The sequence below is a fragment of the Rhagoletis pomonella genome, unplaced genomic scaffold (genome assembly GCF_013731165.1).
Source record: "Rhagoletis pomonella isolate Grant_MI unplaced genomic scaffold, Rhpom_1.0 Rhpom_scaffold_00004, whole genome shotgun sequence".
Lineage (NCBI taxonomy): Eukaryota > Metazoa > Arthropoda > Insecta > Diptera > Tephritidae > Rhagoletis > Rhagoletis pomonella.
The window spans coordinates 17,300,960-17,325,916 of record NW_023458558.1 but is presented as its reverse complement, the minus strand read 5'-3'; the positions used below and the strand labels follow the sequence as shown (position 1 = coordinate 17,325,916).

At 36.0% G+C, this 24,957-nt stretch overlaps 1 protein-coding gene across 1 annotated transcript; it reads right to left on the bottom strand.

The window, feature by feature from the left end:
- Positions 1–5,312: 5,312 nt before the first annotated feature.
- Positions 5,313–22,200, bottom strand: LOC118737140 (probable multidrug resistance-associated protein lethal(2)03659). Its single transcript, XM_036467456.1, has 7 exons — positions 21,556–22,200; positions 9,951–10,181; positions 7,879–9,876; positions 7,380–7,785; positions 7,156–7,306; positions 6,114–7,062; positions 5,313–6,024 (listed from the first exon to the last, which is right to left on the bottom strand). Exons 1-7 carry the CDS (start codon positions 21,633–21,635, stop codon positions 5,754–5,756), a joined length of 4,086 nt encoding a protein of 1,361 aa, XP_036323349.1. The 5' UTR covers positions 21,636–22,200; the 3' UTR covers positions 5,313–5,753.
- Between the last annotated feature and the right edge of the window lie 2,757 nt (positions 22,201–24,957).

Genomic DNA, 24,957 nt, shown 5'->3' with positions numbered 1-24,957 from the left:
CTAGGGACCTTGATAGGCTAGCAAATCGCTTTACTGCGGCATGTGGCAAGGCTCTGGATCATGCCTGGCCCATGGTAAAGCCGAGAGGCAAAAAGAAACCACCTTGGTTGAGTTCAGAGATTGGCGAGGCCCGCAAAAATTGTCGTAGAGCCTTCAATCTCGCAAAATCCTCGGGAGGCGATATGCAATGGGAAATCTATAAGTTAAAATTGAAAGATTACAACAAACTATTAAGGAAGAGCAAGAGATCCTCATGGAGGAACTTCTGCAGTGGTATGGAATCCGTATCAGAAGGTTCTAGGCTCAGGAAGGTTCTCTCTAGTTCACCTCGTATCACCCCGGGATACTTGCTAAGATCCGACGGAGCGTGGATGGAAACTGGGGAGGAATCCCTGGACCATCTTCTGAGCCGGCACTTTCCAGGCGCCACCGAGCAGCCACTGAACGAGCCACAGAAAAACTAATTTGGGCAATAGGATCCTTTAAGCCTTACAAATCTGCGGGTCCAGATGGTATTACACCGATTCAGCTGCAAATCCACATTTCAAACTGCATGCGCAAAATTTTTCCCAAAACTCTTAAAAAAAAAACTAAAATTTTTGCACAACGTTTGAAATGTGGATTTGTATGGGGTCTGTTATGGAATGAACTTTTGTTTATAAGAAAATAATTGAAATTAAATAATATAAAAGTAAATATTCATACTTGTCAATATGTGGCGGTCTTATAACTATGCAAAGTAGTGTAGTTTTTCTCAGAAGTGTTAGAATTTTTTTGAGTACACAGTTTTATAATCCATTCATTTTAAGTCAATAGTGTGTGGGCTAAAAAATAACGTTGATTTTTATTTTATTTTTTTGCCGAAAGTGGTTGCATTTTAAAAAGTAAGTAATTGAAGAAATTTTTGTTAGCTTATTATAAAAAATAATTACTTTTCTTGAAATATAATGACCTTAACTTGTAATTTAAATTTAGGATTTTATGAAAACATCGTGAATTGCCCTCCAGTAATCATGAATGGTAACGAAGACACCACACACAAGAGGCTTGAGCGCTGGAATTTATGTTCTCAACAAGGATGGAACATTACATAAATAAACCGAAGGAATCTCAGGAACAGATTAGACCAGCAGCATTTAACCCGAATCATAGAACTCTCATTCCCTCCGACAAAATCAATTGACCTTCGAAATCTTTCCCCAGAACCATCGGAAACCAGTCAATCTCGATTCCATAACACACTAAATTCACCATTGGTAATAGCAACACCTTTTTTTACCCAAAAATTTCTTTTTTAAACAATAAAGAGAAAATAATGCAGGCTCACAATCAAAGCAGAGTGCGGTGAAGTAATAAATCAGCTTTCTAGCTTTATTTTCTGACATTCGGCTGCCTTTTAGTCAAATTTTATAGGCAAATTTTCAAATTTCTTCTCGATCTAATTACTTCACCTGGTATAATTCCACCATGCATCAGAACAAAAGTATTCATTAAAAAAATAAATTGTCAAAATTATTTTTATGAACTCCAAAGTGACGTAGAAGACAATTTAAACAAAACTGATGCGACTCTTGAGTAAGAGTATATAAGTACTTGCATATAAAAAATTTTCCACATTAAATAAACTAAAGAAAAAATGGCCAAAACTTGTTAAAATGTCGCGCCTAATTTATACTTGGGTCATGTATGTCTTTATATTTAAGTTAAAAAACTTCATATAAAGTTGAATCGTCGGGAAATTACATTTTATCGTTCGGATACTTGTTAAAATTGAACATTTTTGAAATTTCATTTTATTAATTTTAAAAATGTTATATTTGCCAATAAAGTGGGCGCTATACATATATTAAGAATATCTACACTCTTACAAACATATAAGAATTATTTATAAATGATAAATGATTTACCCAAATACAGATAAAATTTGATCGAAAAAATAAAATTATAAATATTAGCTTTTTTATCAAAAAACATCTAAGATTCATTAAATAAATAGCGAAATAAATATCAATCCAAAAAAAATTATCCTCAAACGAGAGCGAGCCCTCAGCCAATATCACCGATCGCATCCAATTTTGTCCACATCCCATACGATTCCAAAGCATCACGGAATTTTGTCAAAATCACGAAAATTTGGCAATCTACCAGGCGAACAAGTTGCAGAGATTATAATGAAAAGTAATTTTAAAATTCAATATGTACTGTGTGTGCAAAGAAATACTAACGGACATATGTATGTATGTTCATAATGTATACAAACTTAATTGGCAAAATAGCAACCTCAGCACATTATTATACTAAAATTGATTGGGATAAAAAACTGCGTACTCGGTTTTTTCTATTAAATATTTAAAATTGCTCGATGGTGTAGTTTTAAAATTTTTGTTATTGTACGCATATCGGTGAGGGCTACACCTATTATTTTAGTAAATTGATTGCTCTGCTAAATGCGAACACAGGGCGTACTTGAAATTGACAGAATAAGCAACACACCCCACTTACTGCGAATAGTGACATCTATGGTGTAGTAGTAAGAAATAAACTTTCAATGTAGTTGTAAATTAGGGATAATACGGTATTTCGAACGATAGGAAGCACGACCGATTCGTCGGCAGAGGAGTACTTCAAAAATTAGTGCAACTTGAAATTATCTCGAAAACTTATCCATAGAAAAAAAAATTAACTCGATTTTCTAAATCAGCGATTGTGCATAGGAATTGAATAGGGACATCCGTGGAACAAAAAAATAACAAATTTGTGATCCAGTGTAAGTTTCGTGTTTTACGGGTATCCTTATCGGATACAAAAATTTCGGTTAGAAAGCGATTTGAAAACGATCCGAATTCCCATATTTTTCTCTAAGTCAGAAGATTAGATTACGAGTAAAGAAAATGTTGAGAATACAGCATTTTCTATAAAAATTGGACATGTAATATATGTATTCAATTGTATTCTTATGCTGAATTGTAATTGGTTTCCAAAGTACGTATAGCGTTTTTCAAATCATTCTCTTTTCACAGTTCTCTATTCTGATTTTCAATTCGAGAAATATTAGAGAACTTTATTAGAATTACAAATGTACTGCATGATTTAATAATTGAATCAATTACACTGTGCAAGAGCATTTTTGGGGCGCATTAATTCCAACGCAGGATGAAAGACCTAGACCCGCATAGGAAAATCTCAAAATCGTTTTGCATTCTTTGGTCAAATTTCTTTGCTACGGCCATTTTAAATATGCAATATTTTGCCTAAGTGTCTTTAGAATAAATGAAAAAAAGAGTTAAATACATATCGGAGAGAAATATGTATGCTGTCTGCAAACATATAGTAAAATTTTACGAAGAATAATTTTGTATAATGTTTTAACCCGCTATCTCCATCACGAAAGGGTCGTTTTGGCTCTTTTTTAGAAAGTCCGAATAAAATTGCATTTTGATGGGCGCTGTATGTATATAATTTCGAAATAAAATTGGGAAATTTTCACAAATAGAAGTGTGACTCTCCTGTTATTTTTTTAATTTTTAAGTTGCAAAGTTTGGTGTCGACTGCAACTCGTTAGAAATATGTGCTTGCAATATAAACTAAGTTATTAAGACTCGCGTGACTTGTTTTTGAAATTCTTATACTCGTGGCTTTTACAGCATACTGTGGCTGGTGCGTACCTAAAACTATAATCGGGCAACTTGCATAGTGTTCTGGAGCATAAAGGAAATCAATCTTTCTTTATTGTACAATATACTATTGGACTATGATCCTCGTGCAGCAATTTTTTATTTTTAAAAAGGTTTTAAAAAAGTTTCAGAGCGAAAAAGAAATAAGATAAACAAGAAAAAAACATAGTTAACACCCCAAGGCATTTTTTGTCAAGTCATCAGATCTCCCACGTTCCTTCGATTTTCGGAAATGAGGTGAGCTTGGGCTGTAAATGCTAGGACTTACCATTGTTTTTTTGGCAATTTATGTCGGACGATTTTTTTTTTTTTTTAATTGATGCACCTTCAACAAAAAAAAATTCCAAAAATCAGCGGTAAGTTCTAGATACTTAAAATTTGCACTTTGTTATACTTAAACTTGGTGGGCTACAAAGCTAAATACCAAAATTTTGTCTAAAGATGCTGATCAAGAAGTTAGATATTTTGGTCAAACTTTGCAGAATTTTCATAATTTTTGCACAAAGTCTGAAATTCGGATTTATATCGTGTTTGTTAGGCAACCAGCTATACTTCCATAAAAAGATAATAAACATTAAATAAACTATAGAAAAATAGCCGAAACTTACTAAAATGTCGCGTCTCAGTTTTTATTTGGTTCACTGTACATATGTGCATCTCGGTAACCTATTTATCAATTCGTAGCAAACTCAGTACAATTATTGACCTTGGCATAAAAAAGCTATATGTTGAAAAGATTCGAAATCAGATTAAAATTACGCCCACTTTCCAAAATATTAAAATAACATAATGAACAACTGTGCATATATATATATATTGTAAGTATGTGCACCTGTGGTAAGTCAAGTGACATTTTGACTAGTTTTGGCTATTTTGCTTTTGTTTATTTAATATTTATATTTTTTATATAAAAGTTTAGCATTTTACCTAACCAGCGCCACATAAATCCACATTTCAAACTTCGTACAAAAATTATGAAAATTCAACAAACTTTAACATTTGCACCCAAAAATTTCAAACTTTTTATTTAGAATTTTTAGAAATATTTTGGGCAAGGCACATTAAACAGGTAGTATCAGTAGAGCAAAAACAACATTTGCGTGTATTTTGTTGTTGCTTCTGGTATCGAAAGTGTCAACAACTGTTCTGAATTTTTTCTTCTAAATCAAAGCGTGCCATGTGAAATACAAAAAATTATAAAAAATAGAAAATTGAAATTGGAAAAAATAAAAATTGATGCAATTTTCTTTCCTAGTAAATTTGTTTGCTTCTCGAAGCATTGATCCATCCTTTGCAAGGTCCAGTAATCAGCGGTCGTGCTGCCGAGTTGGGCGAACGTTCCAAAAGCTGCTATTCAATCGCTTGTTTTGTATGGGAAAAGGTTTCACATGCAAATGGATTTTAACAATTCAGAATTTTTGTGAGAAAAAATTAAAAATATTTGACATTTTCGAGACCAAATAATTTGAAAATAAATCAAATCAGCTGCTCTACTGATACCACCTGTTCAATGTACCTTGATCTAATTCGCTTTTCGTTTATTGGGGAGGTTTTTAATTCTCTTCAAAAAGCATCTTCTCACTAAATATTACAGAAGAATTTAAGAAAAATAAAATTTTTAAAGCAAGCTACTGTTGTTATTTTGAAAGGATTTTTGGGAGTTAGGAACCAACTACTTCCTTGGCCACTCTCCAATTAAGCAGGTTGCCTTGTTTTATTAGAAATAATAATGCAATTATTTATACATATAGCATACAAAAGTATTTGTTTACAAAATTTATTATGAAAATACATACTTATGCATAGACTTTTACGCCTATTTTATCCTAATTATGTACAAACTTACATACATACTATATTAGCTACATACATATGTACATATGCACTTCTCTATACATAAATTAAGTATCGACGCATAAGCTTTGTGATTTGGTACACATGTATATATACGTACATAATTTCTGTTTCGAATTCGAGTCAGTAAGCATGCGCGCACTGTGCCGTTTGTGTAAGTAAATTATGGCTAGTAACAAAAGTCCATTTTTAACGGTCTCGTAATACCAAAGCCGGCGCAACTATTCATAAGTGCTTCTTTTTTTGATGGTAGCTCAGTTCGGCGGCTTGCAAAAGCATATTGGACATCGAGAAGCCTGTGTGTTCGGCTAATTGCCGAAGAAATCCATTGGGACGTTGCAACAACTCATAAGGGTGTCCGAGTTCCACCATCTGTCCAGCATCCATTACCAATACACGATCGCTGTCCATGACTGTGTGCAAGCGATGAGCAATGGTCAACACTGTGCACTTGGCGAATTTGGTGCGTATGGTTTTCTGAATTAATTTGTCGGTTCTGTTGGAAAAGAGAGTCAATATTGCAAAATATTGAAATATATTGCAAAACATGTTTAAGATTGATCGCCAATTTAAAAAATAACTTACTCAGGATCAACGTTAGCTGTCGCCTCGTCGAGTATAAGTATTTTATTATTCCTGAGAATGGCGCGTGCCAAGCACACCAATTGTCGTTGACCGACACTAAAGTTCGAACCACCGTCGTACATGCGGCAGGCGATGCCTCCAATCAACGTCGATACATGAGACCTCAATTCCACATCCTCCAAAGCCTTCCACACCTCCTCATCGCTGCGTTCCTCCATAGGATCCAAATTGTAGCGTAATGTGCCAGAAAACAGCACTGGGTCTTGAGGTATTATAGATATTTTGCTTCTCAAATCATGCAGGCCAAGGCTTTCGATATCAACACCATCCACCCGAATCACGCCCTCATTACAGGCCAAGCGAAATAGTGACTGGATAATGGACGACTTTCCCGCACCAGTGCGACCCACAATGCCAATCTTCTCCTGCGGTTCTATGGTAAAGTTCAGGCCCTTCAGCACGTAGGATTCCTTTGGAGAATAACGCAACTTCAAGTCCACAAACTCTATACGTCCTTCGCTAGGCCAATCGCCTTTCGGCTTCTTTTGTGGGTCTGTATGCAATGGCGGCTCGGCTGGCTGCTGTGTATACTCCAGTATACGTTCCACGCTAGTCATGTCATTTTCCAATTCCGCTGTCTGCCGCATGCCCCACTGGCACATGCCAATCATAGACATTGAATGCAGTATAGCCAAGCCAACATCGCCACTGTTGAATTCATTGCGCAACACCAGAAAACTAAAGGTCACAGCTGCTATGTAGAGGATGCACAAGAAGTCCGACCATAAGGCAAATGCGCGAGTGCAGCATATGAACAGGAACCAAGCGCATGTGTTGCCGTTCATGTAATCGTGAAATTCAGAGTCGAGCGCAGACTCAGCCTGCAGAGCGCGTATGGTGCTCAGTCCTTGAAAAGTCTGATTTGTTAAAGAATATATGGGACTGCGTGCTAAGGAAGTACAACAAAATATAAAAATTTTGGTAAACGCAGAACAGTGCAATCAGAATTTTAATAATTTTCCCTTTTAACAAGGGCACTTACTAATTGACTCTATACGTTTCACGCTACGGCTGGTATTTATGTAGATGTATCGGAATAAGAATAGACAGACAACGATAAATGCAGCTGGTACTAACAGCCAATAGTTGGCAATGGCAACAATTATAAGCACACCAGAAATATCAATAACGAACTAAAGGGAATAGAACCGCATCGAAAGATTGATCGATCAAAAAGTTTGCTCAAATAGCCAGAGATCCACTCACCGCTATACAATCCAACAAGGTATGTGGCACATCGGTATCGACCGTGCGTATATCCCTGGCAAAACGATTTAGAATCCTACCAGACGAATTAACATTGAAGAAATGCATGCTTGTGCGGGTAATTCCACGGAAAAGGCGATCGTGCAGTCTCAGCGATATGCGTAGACACATATTGAAGAACCCGAAAGTACGGAGGATGTAAACGATCATTGTGGAACCCAGTATGATGGCATAGAAAATAACGAGCTCCTGCCTGCGCGCTTCCTCTTCCTCCACTGTACGTTCCAATGTTCCATTTCCCAATGTTCCATTGCCCAAAGTTTCGTTGGTCATAAGAGTAGCATTTTTATCTATCCCTGCTGCTGTGGATTCATCAGCTATCGCCACTTTTTCTTCCCAAATGACCCTTTTAAATGCAAAGAATATAAACGTTACAAAAATTCATGCATACATAAATATGTGGATTAACTCTAACTCGACCACTTTAAAGCTTACTTACCACCTTGATAAGAAATAATCCACCCCGGTCAACATGAAGCGCGCGCATATAAACAATACGACTATTATGAAGAGGAATACAGGGCTTTCCAGTGACTTGAAGTATGACATATACACACTCAACTTCACCGAGCCCACCGCCTGTTGCTCCTGATTCACATCTTCGACGGGTATTTCATCAGGCCGCAGCAGCTGATGGTGATCCATGCTCTTTTCCGACTCACTGCGGGACATACGACTGTCAATGCTAATCGCATCTAGAGAATCTACCGGTTCAGCGCGAGTCTCATAGGTGGCTTGCATCAATAGAAACTGGCATTTTTCGTTTTTCTGCAGGTCCTGATAGCCGCCCTGCGCCTCAATGCGTCCCGAGTTCATAAGAACCAGCTGCTCTACGTCGAAAAGGTACTGCAGCTGATGTGTCACCAAAATTACGATCTTATCTGAAAGGAACTCAGTAATACAGCGTTCGAATATATGCTTGCCTACGTGTGTGTCAACTGCGGATAACGGATCGTCCAAAAGGTATATGTCAGCTTTATGATAAATCGCACGCGCCAGATTTACGCGCGCCTTTTGCCCTCCACTCAAGCTTACTCCGCGCTCTCCCACAATTGTTAAATCGCCATTGGGCATAAGCTCCAGATCGCGTTCCAAAGAGCATACTTTTATAACTTTCTTGTAGCGCCGTTCATTGTACGCATCCACGAACACAATGTTATCTCGTACAGTTCCTTCGAAAACCCATGGCTCTTGAGCCGCATAAGATATTTTCCCATTAATCACAATCTGCCCAGAATTTATTTTCACTTCGCCAAGCAATGCATTGAGTAATGTCGATTTCCCGGAACCCACAGGCCCAACTATTGCTACTAGAGCTTTTTCTCCGATTTTCACATTAAGATCCGAGAGCGCCTCATTACCCTTGCTATCCATGGGTTCGTCTGCATCCCATGTAGCGCTTACATTTCGTATATCGACGCCTTTTTGCTCGGCATGTGGATGTATTTCCCTGCCAGCCGATAAATCCAAGAAATTTTGTACAACACTGTTTCCATTCAGTTCCGGTTTTTCGTTGCAATCGTTATTATTTTTCTTTGCCGGAAACTTCTTATCTGCTTTGCGTGTGGGAGCTGCGGCAGCATCCCCGTCCTGTAGGAATTCTCTAACACGCTTGGCCGAAACCGATGCTTCAGAAACGAATGTTATCGCCAACGGCCAAAAGTGTACCATCGAATCATTGAGCATATTGAAATAGGAAGACACCGTGTAGACGCGCTTAGCCGTCAACGCATCGCCAAGATAGACGTAGGATACCAATGCAAGGAAGACAGATAGCGGTGATATCATCGAAGTGCAACCCAACGCAGCGTGTATATACGAAGTACCTTTTATGGCCTTGACTTCTTTAAGTCTTACATCCGCAATGAGTTTGGCAAACGACATTTCCCACGCATACATTTTGATCACTTGAATACCCTGAATAATTTCATTCATTAATTTAACACGCAAGTCCGTACGCTCGGCAGTTCTTTGTCGATAATAGGCAGCCTTCTTGCCAACATATGCTTGCAACGGAATAAAGCTCAGCATGAACGCCACCCCAATGACTGCCGATATGCCGATCTCTTGGTACATGAGATAGCCGATAATCAACGACTCAGTGGGTCCTTTCCACAGATCATGTAGAAAGGCTAGCGCCACATCGAAGCGCCCTACGTCGTTTGAAAGTATATTTATGGCGCGCCCGCGCAATCCATCGTTGCTGGCATTTTTCGAAATTTGCAAACATTTGCGATATATCAGACCCGATAAACCGAGTCTTATTTTAGTGCCTACTTGAAAAATGTAAAAAATGAATGGATGAAACGTAACTACAGGTATCACAGAGCACAGCACAATGCCAACAGCGAGTTTGTAGGCTTGCGTTTCGGTAGTAGTTGTCTGGCCCTCGGCAAAGTAGGCTACCAGACCGCCAAGCAATAGCGGTTGTATGGCTCTGAAAATGTTAAAAGTGCTAAAGTTAATTATCTATTTAATTTTAGTTGATGAGTGAGTGTGTATTTTACTAACTTGCAAATAGATTCAGTTATGGAAAAGAGAACACCAAGTGGCAAAAATACTGATCCATACGCACGTCCTATCACGCGCAAAATACTAGGCTTCTTACGCAGCCGCTCATCTTCCCAGAGCTTACTGAATTTGTCAGTAAGTCGTTCGCTGTCCAATGATTCACGATTTTGGTATAAATCTTCCTCCTTAAGGGGCCCATTCAGTCCCTGCCGAAAGATATCTCTCATCCACCTTTAAGAGAATTAAAATAAAATGCATTTAATAAAAATCATTACAATTGTAGAAAAGCAACATGGACCGAATTCGGTTCAGTGGGCAGACTAGTAACACTTAAATGGCTGACCTCAAGCAGAAATCTCAAGGAAAAGTGCTAATCATGAAATAAAAGCCCTAATTTCTACCAATTTAAACTCGTTTTTTTATTTTCAAAAACTTTCTGAAGAACCGTCCAGCCCATATTTAAATAGTTTGGGTTAAGTTAGCTTGGATTTTCTGATCCGTCAGATCTCTCATAGATAGTTGATGGCTTATGGTTCAAAGAAAGTTGAGACTTTAGCTAGAACATTAGTGATAATGCGAGCTTTAACAGCCTAAATAGCTGATTCGCGAACGTTCGAAAACTGGCCAGTATGTAGATGCTCTAACTGGTTACGTTTGGTTCACATGGTTTTTGTACTACAGACCACCATACCAGAGCACCATAGGTCTAACATGAACCAACTAAACAGATCACCCAGCACGGCAACCGTGTATTTGTAATTGCATTTGAGAAAAAAATAAATTCATAATTGATTACGTCATTTTTTAATCGGTTGTTTCATTCATACACATGGTTTCGTTCCTTTCCATTCACATGGCGGCGAAAAAATGACGTCATTGCAAAAAAAATTACTTTTTTCTCGCACGCCGTCCTGGGTGATCTTATTCGTTCGTTCATGGATTCAATGCGTATGTATCTAATAAATCATCGGAACCAGGGCTGCCAACTTAGCTCCAACCGTGCCATTTTTGGCCCTATTTTACATCAAATTGCACTTAATTTATTCAATTTCGCACGAAGTTCCACTTTTGTGTGTGTGTGCACTTTTGAAAAATAGTAATATTTCAATACATTATTCTTTTCCTCAACTAATATTTTTTAATTTTTAAAGGATATTCAACTGGTTTATCTTATTTTGGCATTGCACTTTCGTTTTAGAAATGTGGTTCTTATTTTATTGCTAAATGGGAAGGACTAAAAAGGATGGCACCTTTTTTGGTACTTTTATTTTCCTATTTGGCACCTTTTTATCCTCAATATGGCACCTCATAGCTAAGGATAGTTGGCAGCCCTGATCGGGCCCTCTGAGAGCACTCTTCCACGCGAGCAGTGGAGCAATATTTCCCGTCTCGGCCATTAAGTACCGCCGCCGAAGAAACAGTCGGATTCCAGCGAGTCCGAAAGAACAACTGGTACGATGGGGAGTGTCAAGAAGCTGCAGAGAAAAAAGGTGCCGCCTACGAGGCCACACTGCGATCGGGTGCAACGTGAGCCATGTTGGATCGTTGTAGGGAACTGAAAAGCGAAGCGAGACAGGCCGAAATACGTGAGTGCGAAGAGCTTGAAATGCTGGCCGACAGGAAAAACCCCCGAAAATTTTATCAGAGAGTGAGGCGACTAACTGAAGGTTTCAATACCAGGGCGAACTCCTATAAGAACAACCATTGCGACCTGGAGACAGATGTCCAAAACGTACTTAAGCTATGGAGGGAACACTTTTCCACCCCTTTGAATGGCAGCAGCACTGAAAGTAGTAGACATGACGAACCTGAGCCCCCGGTCGATGACGATGGAATCGATGTCCCATCGCCTGACTATGACGAGGCACGAATAGCGATTACGCGGCTGAAAAACAACAAAGCTGCTGGAGCTGACGGCTTGCCAGCCGAGATATTCAAGTACGGCGGCGAGGAGTTGATAAGGTGCAAACATCAACTCTCGGTCAGAATATGGTCAGATGAGCGCATGCCCGACGACTGGAATTTAAGTGTGCTCTGTCCACCTCGCCATACGCGCCAACTACCGCGGGATCAGCTTTTTAAGCATAGGTTATAAGGTCTTATCGAGCGTATTGTGTGAAAGACTGAAGCCCACCAATGGACTAATTGGACCTTATCAGTGTGGCTTGAGACCTGACAAATCCACCATAGATCAGGTATTAACAATACGACATAGCTTGGAAAAGACCAGTGTTGCCATTTTGGTGCTTTTGGTGCTAGATTTAGCTCTTTATTTTTCTATTTAGCTCCGCAAACTGGGTTTTAGCTCCTAGCTCTTTTTAGCTCTTGCACATTTATCTAGCACTTTTTTATCTCCAGAAAATTTTAGTTGTATTTGGTATATATAAGCCAAACCTTAAGCGTTGTCAAAATGGAAAATTTCGAGATGCAGTGTATCCACCATAAACTCTTGGATCTAGGTTAAAGAATTCAAAAATTAATTAAAAGAAAACACCTTTCTGATAGCGCGGATTTTGTTTTACCTTACTAATTTTACCTTTAAGGAGAGCTGGAGGTAAAATTTTCCAGAAAAAATTTGCGAAAAAATTATTCAATGCAATTATCTGAAATTTCAGACTTGAACAGTTTGTAAAGTATTTTTAGTTCACTGTTATAAGTGCCATAGCAACGAACCTTGCACCTTATTTTGGTTTTAAAAGATTTTTTCAGCACTTAAACTTATAAAAGGACTTGGCTACACCTTGCACTTCCAATTGGCGTCAGTTGGCACAGAAGAGACAGAGGAATGACTGGTGTTTTGGACTCGGCCAATATCGCTTAAGTGGTTACAGCGCCAATAAAGAAGAAGAAGAAGAAGTATGCGTATTATTGTTAAGCGAGCTTATCAAAAACCTCTACAATAAAGAATTGATGAACAATATTAAACACACTTCGTTTAAATTAAGGTATCGTTTTTTAACTGACCTCGAGCTCTGCTAAAATAATTCATTAAAAACTAGTAAACCCGCATGGCCCGCATGGCCTTCACAAAAAACTCCTTCTCGTGCAATATACATACATATATAATTAGTTAGATCGATACGGCTTTTCGAAAAGGTGGCAAGTCTAATCAACGATGTTTTCAAACTAAAGCTTTCATAAATCTCTTTCGATTGACACTCATATCGCAATATTTCATAAAACTTGTATGTAAGCTCACTAAATTCGACTATTTAAATAGCTGGAATCCTATTCAAAAGTATTTTCAAATTAAAATCTTCTAAAATTTGAATTTGATTTTGCAAACATGTGGCAACCTTTCTTCATTCATATCCCCTTTCCATTTATATCCATCGTTTAAAAATTCATCTTATTTTCTAAATATTTTGAACGTAACTTTTTAAACATGTGGCAATCCTCTTCAAACATTATAAATTCTCAAACTAAAGATATCTTATCAGTATTTCGTCTGACATCCATATTTTAATATTTGATATAATTTGTATTGAAGTTAATTAAATTCGACTTTTCAAATAAGTGGCAACCCTCTTTAAGCTAAAACCTTCCTAAATTTCCTTAGCGTGACATTGTGATAAATAGTATAATTAACTTATGAATTAGGTTTAAACGTGTGGCAACCACCTAAATATAGTTCAGAAATAAAGTATTTTCAAACCCATTTCCATTGATACCATTATTTGAATAATTCATTTAACTTAACACAGAATTTCATTTTAACTTTTTAAACGGGTAGCAACTCTCTTAAAATACCTCAAAAATACTCTTAATGTTAGAAGTAAAGATTTCTTAACACTTCTGTTTGACATGTTTTAACATTTCATTGTGTATAAGTTAACTCAATTCGCATTTTCAAACAGGTGGCAACCATGCTCAAAATATTTACAAACTTTCACCATCTTAGTCTTGCCATCTGGCGCCTAGGATATCTATTTCTATTACCTAATTCCCTTAATCGACCCCATCCTACAGTGAAGTTAAGATACAAAGCTTATTAAAACCATTTCGATTGATACCCATTTTGTAATAATCGGTTAAACTTTTTATATATTTTATACTTCACTTTTTAAAAGGTGGCAACTCTTTTCGAAAAAGTGTCTAAAGCCCTATTGCACATATACAGCCCGAGACCTTTAATTTGGCTTCTGACCTTTGAAAATTGAACAAAAGGTGTGGATCTGATGACATGGACAAAAAATTCCTTCGCGTGTTATATACATATAGATATATATATAGATGGATTTAGTTATGTTTACGTGCCATTAAAGCCAATTGGTCGCAATAAAGAAAAGTAGGTCAACTTTTTTGGCTCAAGTCAGACAAATGTCAAGCGTTTTTCGAAAGTCCTAATCAATGAAAGCTCTAAAATTGTTGCTCCCAAAATTTGGAGTTTATAATGGTTTTGTATTAAAAAACGGTACGTACACACATACTTACATAGGCAAATATGCATATGGGAGGTTCCATGGGCAACTGAACCTTAGAGTACAAAATTTTTTTTTTGTAAAAATAACAAATGTGAAGATAAGACATGTAGGTTTACAGGGCTGATAAGCTTTATTTGTTTGTTGAGGTGGACGCAGGGGAGAAGGGCGGAAGCGCGGACTCGCCCATTACCTTGTGGTCAGCTGATTAAGTTAACTGACATTTTGACCAGTTTTGGTTCTTTCTTTTGTTTATTAATGTTCAGAGTTTTGTTTTTATAAAAGTCTAGCACATACAGTTTTATAGCGTATTAAATTTAAGTAGGAAAAAGTGAAAATTTTTAATACATTTTTTGGCGGTGCTAGGCGTTTTCTTCTATATACAAGGCACTAAACTAAGATAAAACGTGAGTGAATTGAACCCCTACTTAGCTTCCTGTATTTTTTAATAACTAATATTTAATATGGATCACACTAAAAGCTCGCTTTCATATAAAAATTCGTACGTATCCCACCCGTGACAAATGTTGCCCCACTCGTGACAAAAGAAACAACTCAGATTTTTTCCATATAAACTAAGTAAAATGTAGAATTGTTCAGTACTTTATACATTCTTAAATTTAAACAAGAAAGAACAATTTTTTCGGTTCAAATGTCCCACTCGTGACGGTGGAATCGCCCATACGCATACATGCTTTACTGCCTTTTGAGTGAACGTACATACATATGTACATACTTACATATACGCGCAAGCATTTTCTCATCACCGTACTTAAATTAAACAAAGGTTGCATATTAACTCACAAAACCTGAAGTCCAACGAAACACAGATACATATCGTCGTTGAAAGTACAAAACCGCGTATCGTCATTCTGCAAAACCGCGTAACTTACATTTGCTGCCAAAAATTTGATGTGCTTACACAACCTCTTGGCTCAATCCTTATCCATTCGTCCTGAAATAGACTAGTCAGATATGCGATTGCTTTATAAAAAAGGTAAGCATTTTGAAATATTACTGTTTTTACTTTCTAGAAAGTAATATATGCAACCTCACGTACGCGGCTTTGCATTTTGTTGATACGCGGTATGGAATAGTAGCTTATGTCGAGAAGCTGGCTTTAGTATAATGCGGCATTCGCTCTGTACCTTAAACGACAAGGAATTTTTTGATGAGACTTTATATGAATATTGACTTGCTAGTATCGAAACTATTTCTTGCACATTTATTTTCCAAAAGTTCTTCAACGGCTCGGCGCCAGCGAGTCATTCGGAATCGTATGCTGCGAATGCCGCATTATACTAAAGCCAGTCTTTCGACATAAGCTACTATTCCATATCAATACAGATGCATTTTGCGGTATTAGAACATAAAACACATTTTATTATGCGACGGATCCACCTTCGTAACCGTAACTTTTTAATAAAGGATAACTTTTTCGGCTTAAAAGTAATTTATTTCTCCACGTTGCTCCAATACTTGATACTTATTATCGGATAATCTTTTCACCTGATCTTTTCAATGAAAATATGGGTTTCGATAACTTTCAGGGCTGAAACATTTGCCTACATTCGTACCATGTGGAACGTGCATACATAAATAGTGCACTGTCTTATTGTAAGAGAGCGCTATGTTTTTTTCAAAAGCACCGTTATTTTTTTAAAAACTCTGTTCAACTTGTCCTAAACTAAACTAAACAACTAAGTTGGTATAATAACATAAGCTACAAAAAAAATTTTGTATGTACACATATTTTATGTCATGTGGTAGAGGTGGTAGAGCATGTCGAAAAATAATTCTGGCACTAGCAGTGTTGAAATATACCCCCGAAATCTTAAGTTATGAATTCTATACTTAATATTTTTGATTCAACTAACACTAGTGAACAGTAAAGTAAAGGTTTTGTTTTACTTTAAAATAATATGATGCTTAAACTGTGGTGTAAATGGTTCTTTTAGTAGGTGGTTGACGCAAAACGGGACGAAATAGCAATGAGAGAATTTCAAAGTCACGGACTTACTGAGCGACATTCGTTTATATTTAAGAGCACACATAAAGAGTGCGAGAGGACGAGCCGCTGGCCTAACACACATACATTGGATTTTAATTTATCTCTTCAGAGGGCAACAACCCCAGTTCAAATGTCCGTGTTTCGAAATTTTCGTAGCCGGCTTGCTTGGAGGAATCACATTGATGTTTTTAATAAATGAGATGTAGTACTTACAAATGCATGTGCCAGGGTTGTTGCGAATATTCGCATTCGCAACCGCGGAGCTTCCGCATTAATTTTAACATTCGCATTCGCAATAATCAATGCGAAGCTTTTACAAATGCGAATGTTGTGCAAGTGCACCGATAAAACGTATATACTATGGCAAACAAAATGAGAAATTGTAACCAATACTTTTGCAAGTGGTCGTGGGAGTATTTGTGTAACAAAACTTGTCAAATGTCATATTTATCAACTTTGATAAAAATGTCTTTAAACATATTATTTCTTAAGCTATATAAGCGAGGTATCAATCATACAAGTTCCAACTTCTACTTGACGTTTGACGTACGTCAAAAAGAACATAGTCTTTTTGACAATATTTTTTTTCTGTGCTTTAAATACCTGCATTGGGTTTCTTTATTATGATTTTTTTTAACCAATTTAAAAAAAAAAACTACTAGACACAAAAGAGACTGTAATTATTAATCAAATTTTCGTGATTTGCTTTTGATGTTACATATATTCGTTTCAATAATTTCAAAAGAGGCTCTTCGGGGAATTTATTTTTAGCAAAAACTTTAAAAACAGTAATTTTGTTTACTTATCGGGCAATGTTTTTTTCATAGGGATATACATTGGATCCTTGGCTAAAAACTTCTGTGGTAAAACTGTCCCGCAGAAATGATCAATGTCTGGCAATAAAGAGAATCGATGCTCAAGTAATTTAAAAAAATACAGAATTTTGTTCAAAATTTTAATTCCTGGAAAATAATAATTCATTTTCCATATCCACCTATTTAGCTTGCTATGAGCAAACATTTTTCCAAGCAGGGTCAGAAGAAAGTATTAAAAATGAATTACAAAAACTGAAATCGAAAAACGCTGAGGAAGTTACAGATTCCGCAAATTCTGAAACAGCCAAAGGAATGATAATGAAGAATTCTTTTTAAAACACTTTAGATTCTAATTGTTTCTTAAAAATACTTGACATCCGCATTCGTATCCGCTTGGACAATTAAGAGATTGTCCTTTGTGATACCACGAAAAATGTGAATGGAGACATTTAATTTAGTCGGCGAAACGCCACGAGCCCATTTCCAAATTTCGAATGCCGCTAATTTCGATCCCTGAGATCTCAGTGTTTGTTTAGAAGCGCGAGCCAAAATGCTTTTATCTTAGCCTCGCGAAGGTTGGACAGTCTAAAAGAAAGTGTAGGGATGATTCCACCTCATCTTGCTCTTGATATCTGATACAAAAGAGATCAGTTGAAATTCCTAGTCTTACCGCGTGAATACCAATCGCACAATGGCCTATCAAAACCGCCATCACTAACAGAGGCGTCCCTAGTTGCCTCTTATTTGAGGATAATGTTTTAAGGGTTACTTACTTTCCAACATTAGGTCATCAGCCACGCAGTTTTCGGCGATGCCATTGTGACCCGGCACCTAAACTAGCCTTATTATGATGTACTCCGGCGCCAATGCTAGAGAGGTCAGACATTCCTTTACCGTTTTCGAGCGCACCATCAAACCCTTTAACAGTGAGTCTACCGGGGCAGCTATTTCTACCTAATAGACACTGCAGAAGTCTAAACATAGTTTTGGTGCAAAGTTTCCGACAGAAGAAACCTCCACCAACCCTATCTGCAAGTTTTGATCTGTCCGTAAAGAAGTTTACCGCCCTATCTTGATGGAATATAGGTAAAGAAGGAGCCTCCGGGGGTCATTTCGGAGGCACTGTAATCTATGTGTTCAGGGAAGCCTAAGCTGCGACAATTCGGTATGCAATATCCGCAGGCTCCGTGTTCAACATGACGTTACGCGCCAGTGTAGATGTGGTTCCTAATGCGCTCCACCAATTCCGATTAGTGTGATCCTCTCTAAACGCTCCAGTTGTTTTACAAGTATAGTCGTCTTTAGTGAGTTCCACCAGACAAGGATTCCGTGAAACAAGATAGGCTTAAATCTGGTTTCATAGAGCTAATGAGTTACTTTGGTAGGGTTGCCAGATTTTTTATGCGCGAAATCAGTTCATGCTAAAAAAATCAATACATTTCAGTACATTTTTATTCAAAGCAAAATAATGAATAACAAGTAATTTTTAAGCAAAAAACAAAAGGGACTTAAATTCTCATATACAAATTTAAGAGTATCGTTAGTCTCTTCATGATCCAATTATCGCATCTAAACCATGGTACCACCTCTGAGGAACCTCCTTCCCTTTAAAAAAAGAATAACGTGCATTAAAAAAAAGCATACGACGAATTGATAACCTCCTCCTTTTTTGGAAGTCGGTTAAAAAGAAGAAATGTAAAACCTATTACCCATCCTCAATTAAAAGCACGAATTGTAAGCCTTGCTTTGAACATACATGTACATAAGTACATACATACATTTACATATGTACAGATTTGCGCACTGAATATTGAAAATGATATAACACTGTGCGACAGTAAATTTTACACACACAAAATTTTATATATTCGCGGAACCATGGGCCAAATATAGTAAAACTGTGTATTTAGTTTTCCTCTCTGAAGTCAGGATTTTTATTAAAGGACTTTGAAATTTGAAAAATACAAAAAATTATTTTAAAAATACAGTGAAATGCTGAAAAACAGTGTGCCTATTAAATTAAAGAGAAAATTCTGTAAAATTAAGGCCGATTAAATTTTTAGGTGCATAAGGACGATTAGGTATTGAAAATGTTCTTTTAACATTTTATCCTTGAATATCCTTGAAATTTTACAATAATTATTTTCGAAAAAAATACATATATGTTAAGGAATATATGCAATCGATCACATCCTCGAATTTCGTCCTTCTAACTTCATTAGCTTAAAAAACAATCTAATTAAAAGGGCATTTTCAATACCCATTCGCTCTTGTGAACCAAAAAACTCTAATTATTTTTTTTAATTCTACAGAATTTTTTCTTTCATTTTGGTATCCACACTGTTTTTCTACATTGGAATGAATTTTTTTTAATAATTTTTGGAGTTAATCATAACTTTGAAAATGCAAAGCCTTTTTAAAAAAATCCTGACAACTAAGAGAAAAACTAAAAACGCAGTTTTACTATATTTGTCCCACAGTTTCGAGAGTATATTGATTGCTTTATGTGTTTCAAATTTTTTTTTTGTTTTTGTTGCGTGGTGTAATTAATTGATTAGTTGACAGGCGGCATTACATACATATGTATGTAAGTATACACATACTTATGTACATATACATTTGAACATATGTATACTTATACATATCGCACGCTTCATAATATAACGAGGAACATATTTAAAAATTTAAATTTTTTGGGAAAACGCAATCAAAGTTTTATCAATTCATACAGTTGGTGTACAAAAAGACAGATGGAAAGACATATGTACATATCTTCACCATATTTGGAAAGTTTGGTATCTGGTAGACCGAACATATTCTACTTATCAAGCTTATTAATCACAAAATGAAATCTCCAAAAACGTAAACTTTGAGTTACATCTTTTTATTATTAAACGTGCGATATAGATATAATAAATAATAGCCGTCATCGATTCGCCAATACGTTGCGTGCTATGTTTGAGTTCCGGTCGCTTACCGAAAAATTTTGCATGTGAAAGCAACAACAAAGTTAGCTAGCACGGATAGACAATAGCAAGTTTGGTTGTACCTCATTGAGTTCCTTCGTTTCGTCACTTGCTAACTGATGGCGAATCGATGACGGCTAATACTAGTCAAAATTCCATAACTTTCAAAAAATATATCTTTGGCATTCGTGAATACCTTAATCTCCCACAAAGTGCACAATGGTTCACTCATGTACATCGTTACCAAGCTCCGAAAATAAAAATGTTGGAAAATGCTAAAACAAATATTTTTAATATCAGAAACAAGTTCAGCCTTTTATTTAATTTTAAAGCTTAACTAGTATCCAGTTCTCAAGAAAAAAAAATTTCATATAAAACCGCTCCAAAACAAATACAAATTTCTATCACAAATTCTTAAACCGATATTTTTTTAATACAATTTTTAAATTATTATTAGTTTCGGTTTTTAGTCAAATCACTGTACTAAAGACGCTACTCCTCCGCATTACTAAATAATTCATAGCCGCAGTTGAACGAACGTATTGTGTTTGTGGATACTATTTTTTCCACTCCATTGAGAATTGGATAACGGTACGCCAGAAAGTTTTCACCAGCAAAAAATTGAAAGTTTTTCGTAATTTAACTGGTCTCATTTGACTCAGTCGTATTTTAACTGCAGTCGGTTTCTAGATGAAACAGTTGAAAAAATCTATTAAACCTCAACGCATTCCAAAATTATAGAGATTTTTGGAAGCAGAATCAAACTTTTAAACTAATTAAACTTATGTTTGGTTTGCTGAAGGATATCTTCACTGTCTCATAATACAATTTATTTTTTCTTTTAATTTTTGAAGTTTTAATAAATAATACCAAGTAACTGCTAAAAGCTGCAGAAGGTAACCTGGTCACACTGATCATAAACACATACAGACATCGCGCACAATCTTCAAAGGGGACACAACTCAAAATTACACATTTGTCAGAAAATGCAAATAACTATTTCTCACATGTTAATCATACTTCACTTTTAGGTTTTTTTAACAAAATATGACAAAAATTTGCTCCAGCTTTTCCTAAAAGGTAAATAAAACCTCTGTCTACATTTTTAGCGCATAGTTTCAAAAATGCCAAATTTTGAATTGTGTCACTTTTGAAGATCGTGTGTGATATTTCTTTATATGTATGCATGTAGGCACATTAGAGTGTATGTAGATATGTATGTAAGAAGTACTTATGCACTTTCGCAAAATATTGAAAACAAACCCCGTCTTTTCAGACAAAATGTTTATATGAATCAAAATACATATTTCGTTTTTCTCGCTTTAAAACCAGTATTTTGCAGAAAAAAGTTCCTTATTAAAAAAAAAAACAATTTTAGCTCTTAATTCTTACCAGAAACTCCAGCGCGAGAGAAAATTTACCGTTGTATATGGATTTATTGGGCGTTCAATCTTTTTTCTAGTCCGGTTCATTATATGCTAGTATTTACTACTAGAATTGATTTACAGTTAGAATTAGTAATATTTTCACAGTCACTTTAACGAGTTTCACTTCTTTCACACGCCCGTAGAATTATTTTGCCTTGTTGTTGTAATATGTATTATATTGCAGTTATCACTTTCATTAATAGGAAAAAAGGTCGACTGTTTCTTTTTTTTTTATCAAATAATCGATAGTTGATATATTGTGCCAATAATTGTGTCAGAATCAGGAAAAGCACCATTAATTAAGAATACATATCACAAATTGCTATTCAGGAATGTGCATATATACGTACGTACATATGTAGGTATATTAGCGTACATATATGTATGTATGTATGTATTTAGACAGGTAGTACAAATAAACGCGTCCACTGTTCTTTATTATTTTTCTTTTTCGACTGCTTGTCTGTATGAAAAGCGTGAATAGATTTTCGACTCCTTTGTGTGCCCGTTCTGTCAGGCCTGGCCCGAAGCTAACAAATAATTTTAGTAAAGCGCCAACGAAGCTCTACTAAACAACAGAGCGCAGCACGCGCACAAAGTGAACTGAAACTCTGGCCTCTCTAGTTGGCCACTAAAAAGCGATGATTAAATTGTTCACACACATAGGCACATACACCATGGACCAGAGAACAAATTTTCTGTTTGGAGAGCGTTTGCAAGAGTGCAAAAACCCCGATATTCTTTATTCATTGTATTTTCTCTTAGTTTTGCGCTTATGCCCTACAAACATTTTTGCTCTCAACTGGTAAGATTGTGTTGGGGTAGGTTCAGAACTGCCAGAAATTCTTAATGATTTTCCCACTGTTGGCAACTTGGTGCTTTTCGCAATAAATTTAATGCTTTTCTTTATACAAAACGCGAAAATTTTTGGTTTTGGTGCTTGATGCCTGTTTTGGTGGAATTTTTTAGTTTGTAAATCTTAAAAAAATGGAAGCAAAATTTTTGGCAATCGTATGTTTTGTAAGCAACTTTGCCATTTGCTAACAAAATATGTGCAGCACTTTCAATTACGCCAGAATTACATTCGGCAGCTTTTTTGACACAAAAATATTAGAAAGGGAACTAAAATTTCGTCATATTTCAAATGTCAAGCGGCCGAAAAGAAAAGTGCTTTACTTCATTTTTTGTTTTTGCAACGCCGGACACTGCTGTAAATTGGAAAATAAGAACAAGAATATTAACGTCGCTTGGACGAAAATATGTGAATTTATAGAAAACAGAATAAATTCGACACTCGAGCAAGAAACATTCGGTCCTATTATAGTTGTCGACGTCGACCTCGATGTAATTTTTTCATTCAAAAATAGCCCTCTTAAGGCTAACTCCAGCTACGCTGACCACAGTATTTACGCGGAAAGGTGTTCCTCGCAAAAATATTGTGGTCAGAGTAACTGCAGTTGGACTTAAGAGGGCTATGTTTGAATGAAAAAATGACATCGAGGTCGACAACCATAATAGGGCCGATTGTACTTTATTAGTTTGAATCAGCATCCCAGCAAAAAAAAGCCATACAAAGTCCATTAAATGCTTCAATAAAATAAAAACTTGGTGCTTTCGAGATTTTTCTTGGGTTTTAGTGCTTTTTCAAATTTTCAACTCTGGATTTCATTAACAGCTGAAATCTTTTATAATTTTTATAAATAACTCCAAAATAAAATATTTGGCGCTTTCATTTCAGCTAACTGTTTGGACGTGCTTTTTCTACGATTTGTGGTGTTCGTCTTGAAGTATATCACAACTGAAGGCACCCACAATTTTACGCTGCCTCCGAGTGACAAATGGGTGTTATGAGAAGCATGTTCATGGCAGAAATACAGGATTTCCATTCCCTACCAGCAGAAAAAAGAAATTATTTCTGTAACGTAGGCGTTCAGGTAATTCTAAAGGCAATACACTTTTAAGAAACCGGCGCTTGTTTCGTTTCGTGTTATTTCTTCTCACCATTTAACACAATTTTCGAATAAAATTAATTTTTTTCTGTTTGTACATTTTTTTTTTCTTTTTTCGGAACTAATAACGAAAAGCCACCGATTTGGCCGCTTACATCAAACCATTTGCCAAATTTACAATCTTCGAAAAGTCATTGACTCCGCAAAACTTTCTCATAACCAAGTAGATAATAGCAGTTTGTTTTACGGCTTAAATTGGCATATGTGTTGGATACATAGCAGAAAACGCAGTAAATCAAACAGTAGACTGAGAGAGAAACTGTTTTTGAAGCACGAGTATTTATTTCGATATCTTCTCAAGACTTCCTTTCTAGATATAGAAAGAAAAGTATCGAGAATGTAATACTTGTGCATATCGGTTCAATTCTTCAATTCACACTACATACATACTTGCCATAAATCTTCTTTAAGTTCTATGTGAGTTAAACAATTTAACTGACGAAACCTTAGTTATTTTGCTGGCTGGGTTGTGTATTAAGTTTTCTCTGCGATGGCATCGTGCAATAGCTGTGAGGATCATGGAAGACTCTCTGAGTTGCCTATGGAACAAAGCAGCGGCCTTAAATTATTAATTGTTACATACACTTTTAATTTGTTGTGAAATTCGTATTCTTTTCCCCAATTGAATTGTATTTTGCATTCATTGTAAAAGCACTTACATATGTACATATATATAAGAGTATATGTGTATGTATGTTTGTTTGTGTACTTAATAAATGTGTAACTATAAATTAATTGCATTTGCAACTATTTCCACGCAGCTAACGAATGTTTTTTTTTTTGTTTTTATTTTTTGGGGTTGCCAGACGTACCCCAGGGAGGTGCATTTTTTTAAGGCTGAATATATATACATATACATACATATATGTATGCGTACGTATATTTTTTATATACATACACACACTGGTGAGCAAAAGTGAGTGCATGGTGAATTTTAATAATCTACAATGTTTTGCAAGTTAATTTTTGTGTTATTTTTTTTATAAACATATTTTTCATGCTTTAACCAAAACATATACACATACATCAATCTAACTTACAAAATGAATACAAACTTTAGAAAAATTCAATAATTATTCATCAACTTGAACTTTGAATTTGGATTGCGCATTTTCTTCAAATTCATGTTTGTATGGAAAAAAGCCATCAGCAAAGAAAGTTTCAAAAATCTATGCATGTATGTATGTAAATAGGTATGTATGTACATATGTACGCAAAGCATTAGCGTCAAGACTTACTGGTAAGACGAAACTTATGAGCTGGTAATAACTATGCGAAACCGATTTAAATGTTCAAGTCAAGGCTTACGTCTTCCGACGCTGAATGTACATAAATATATAAATATCTACATATGTGAA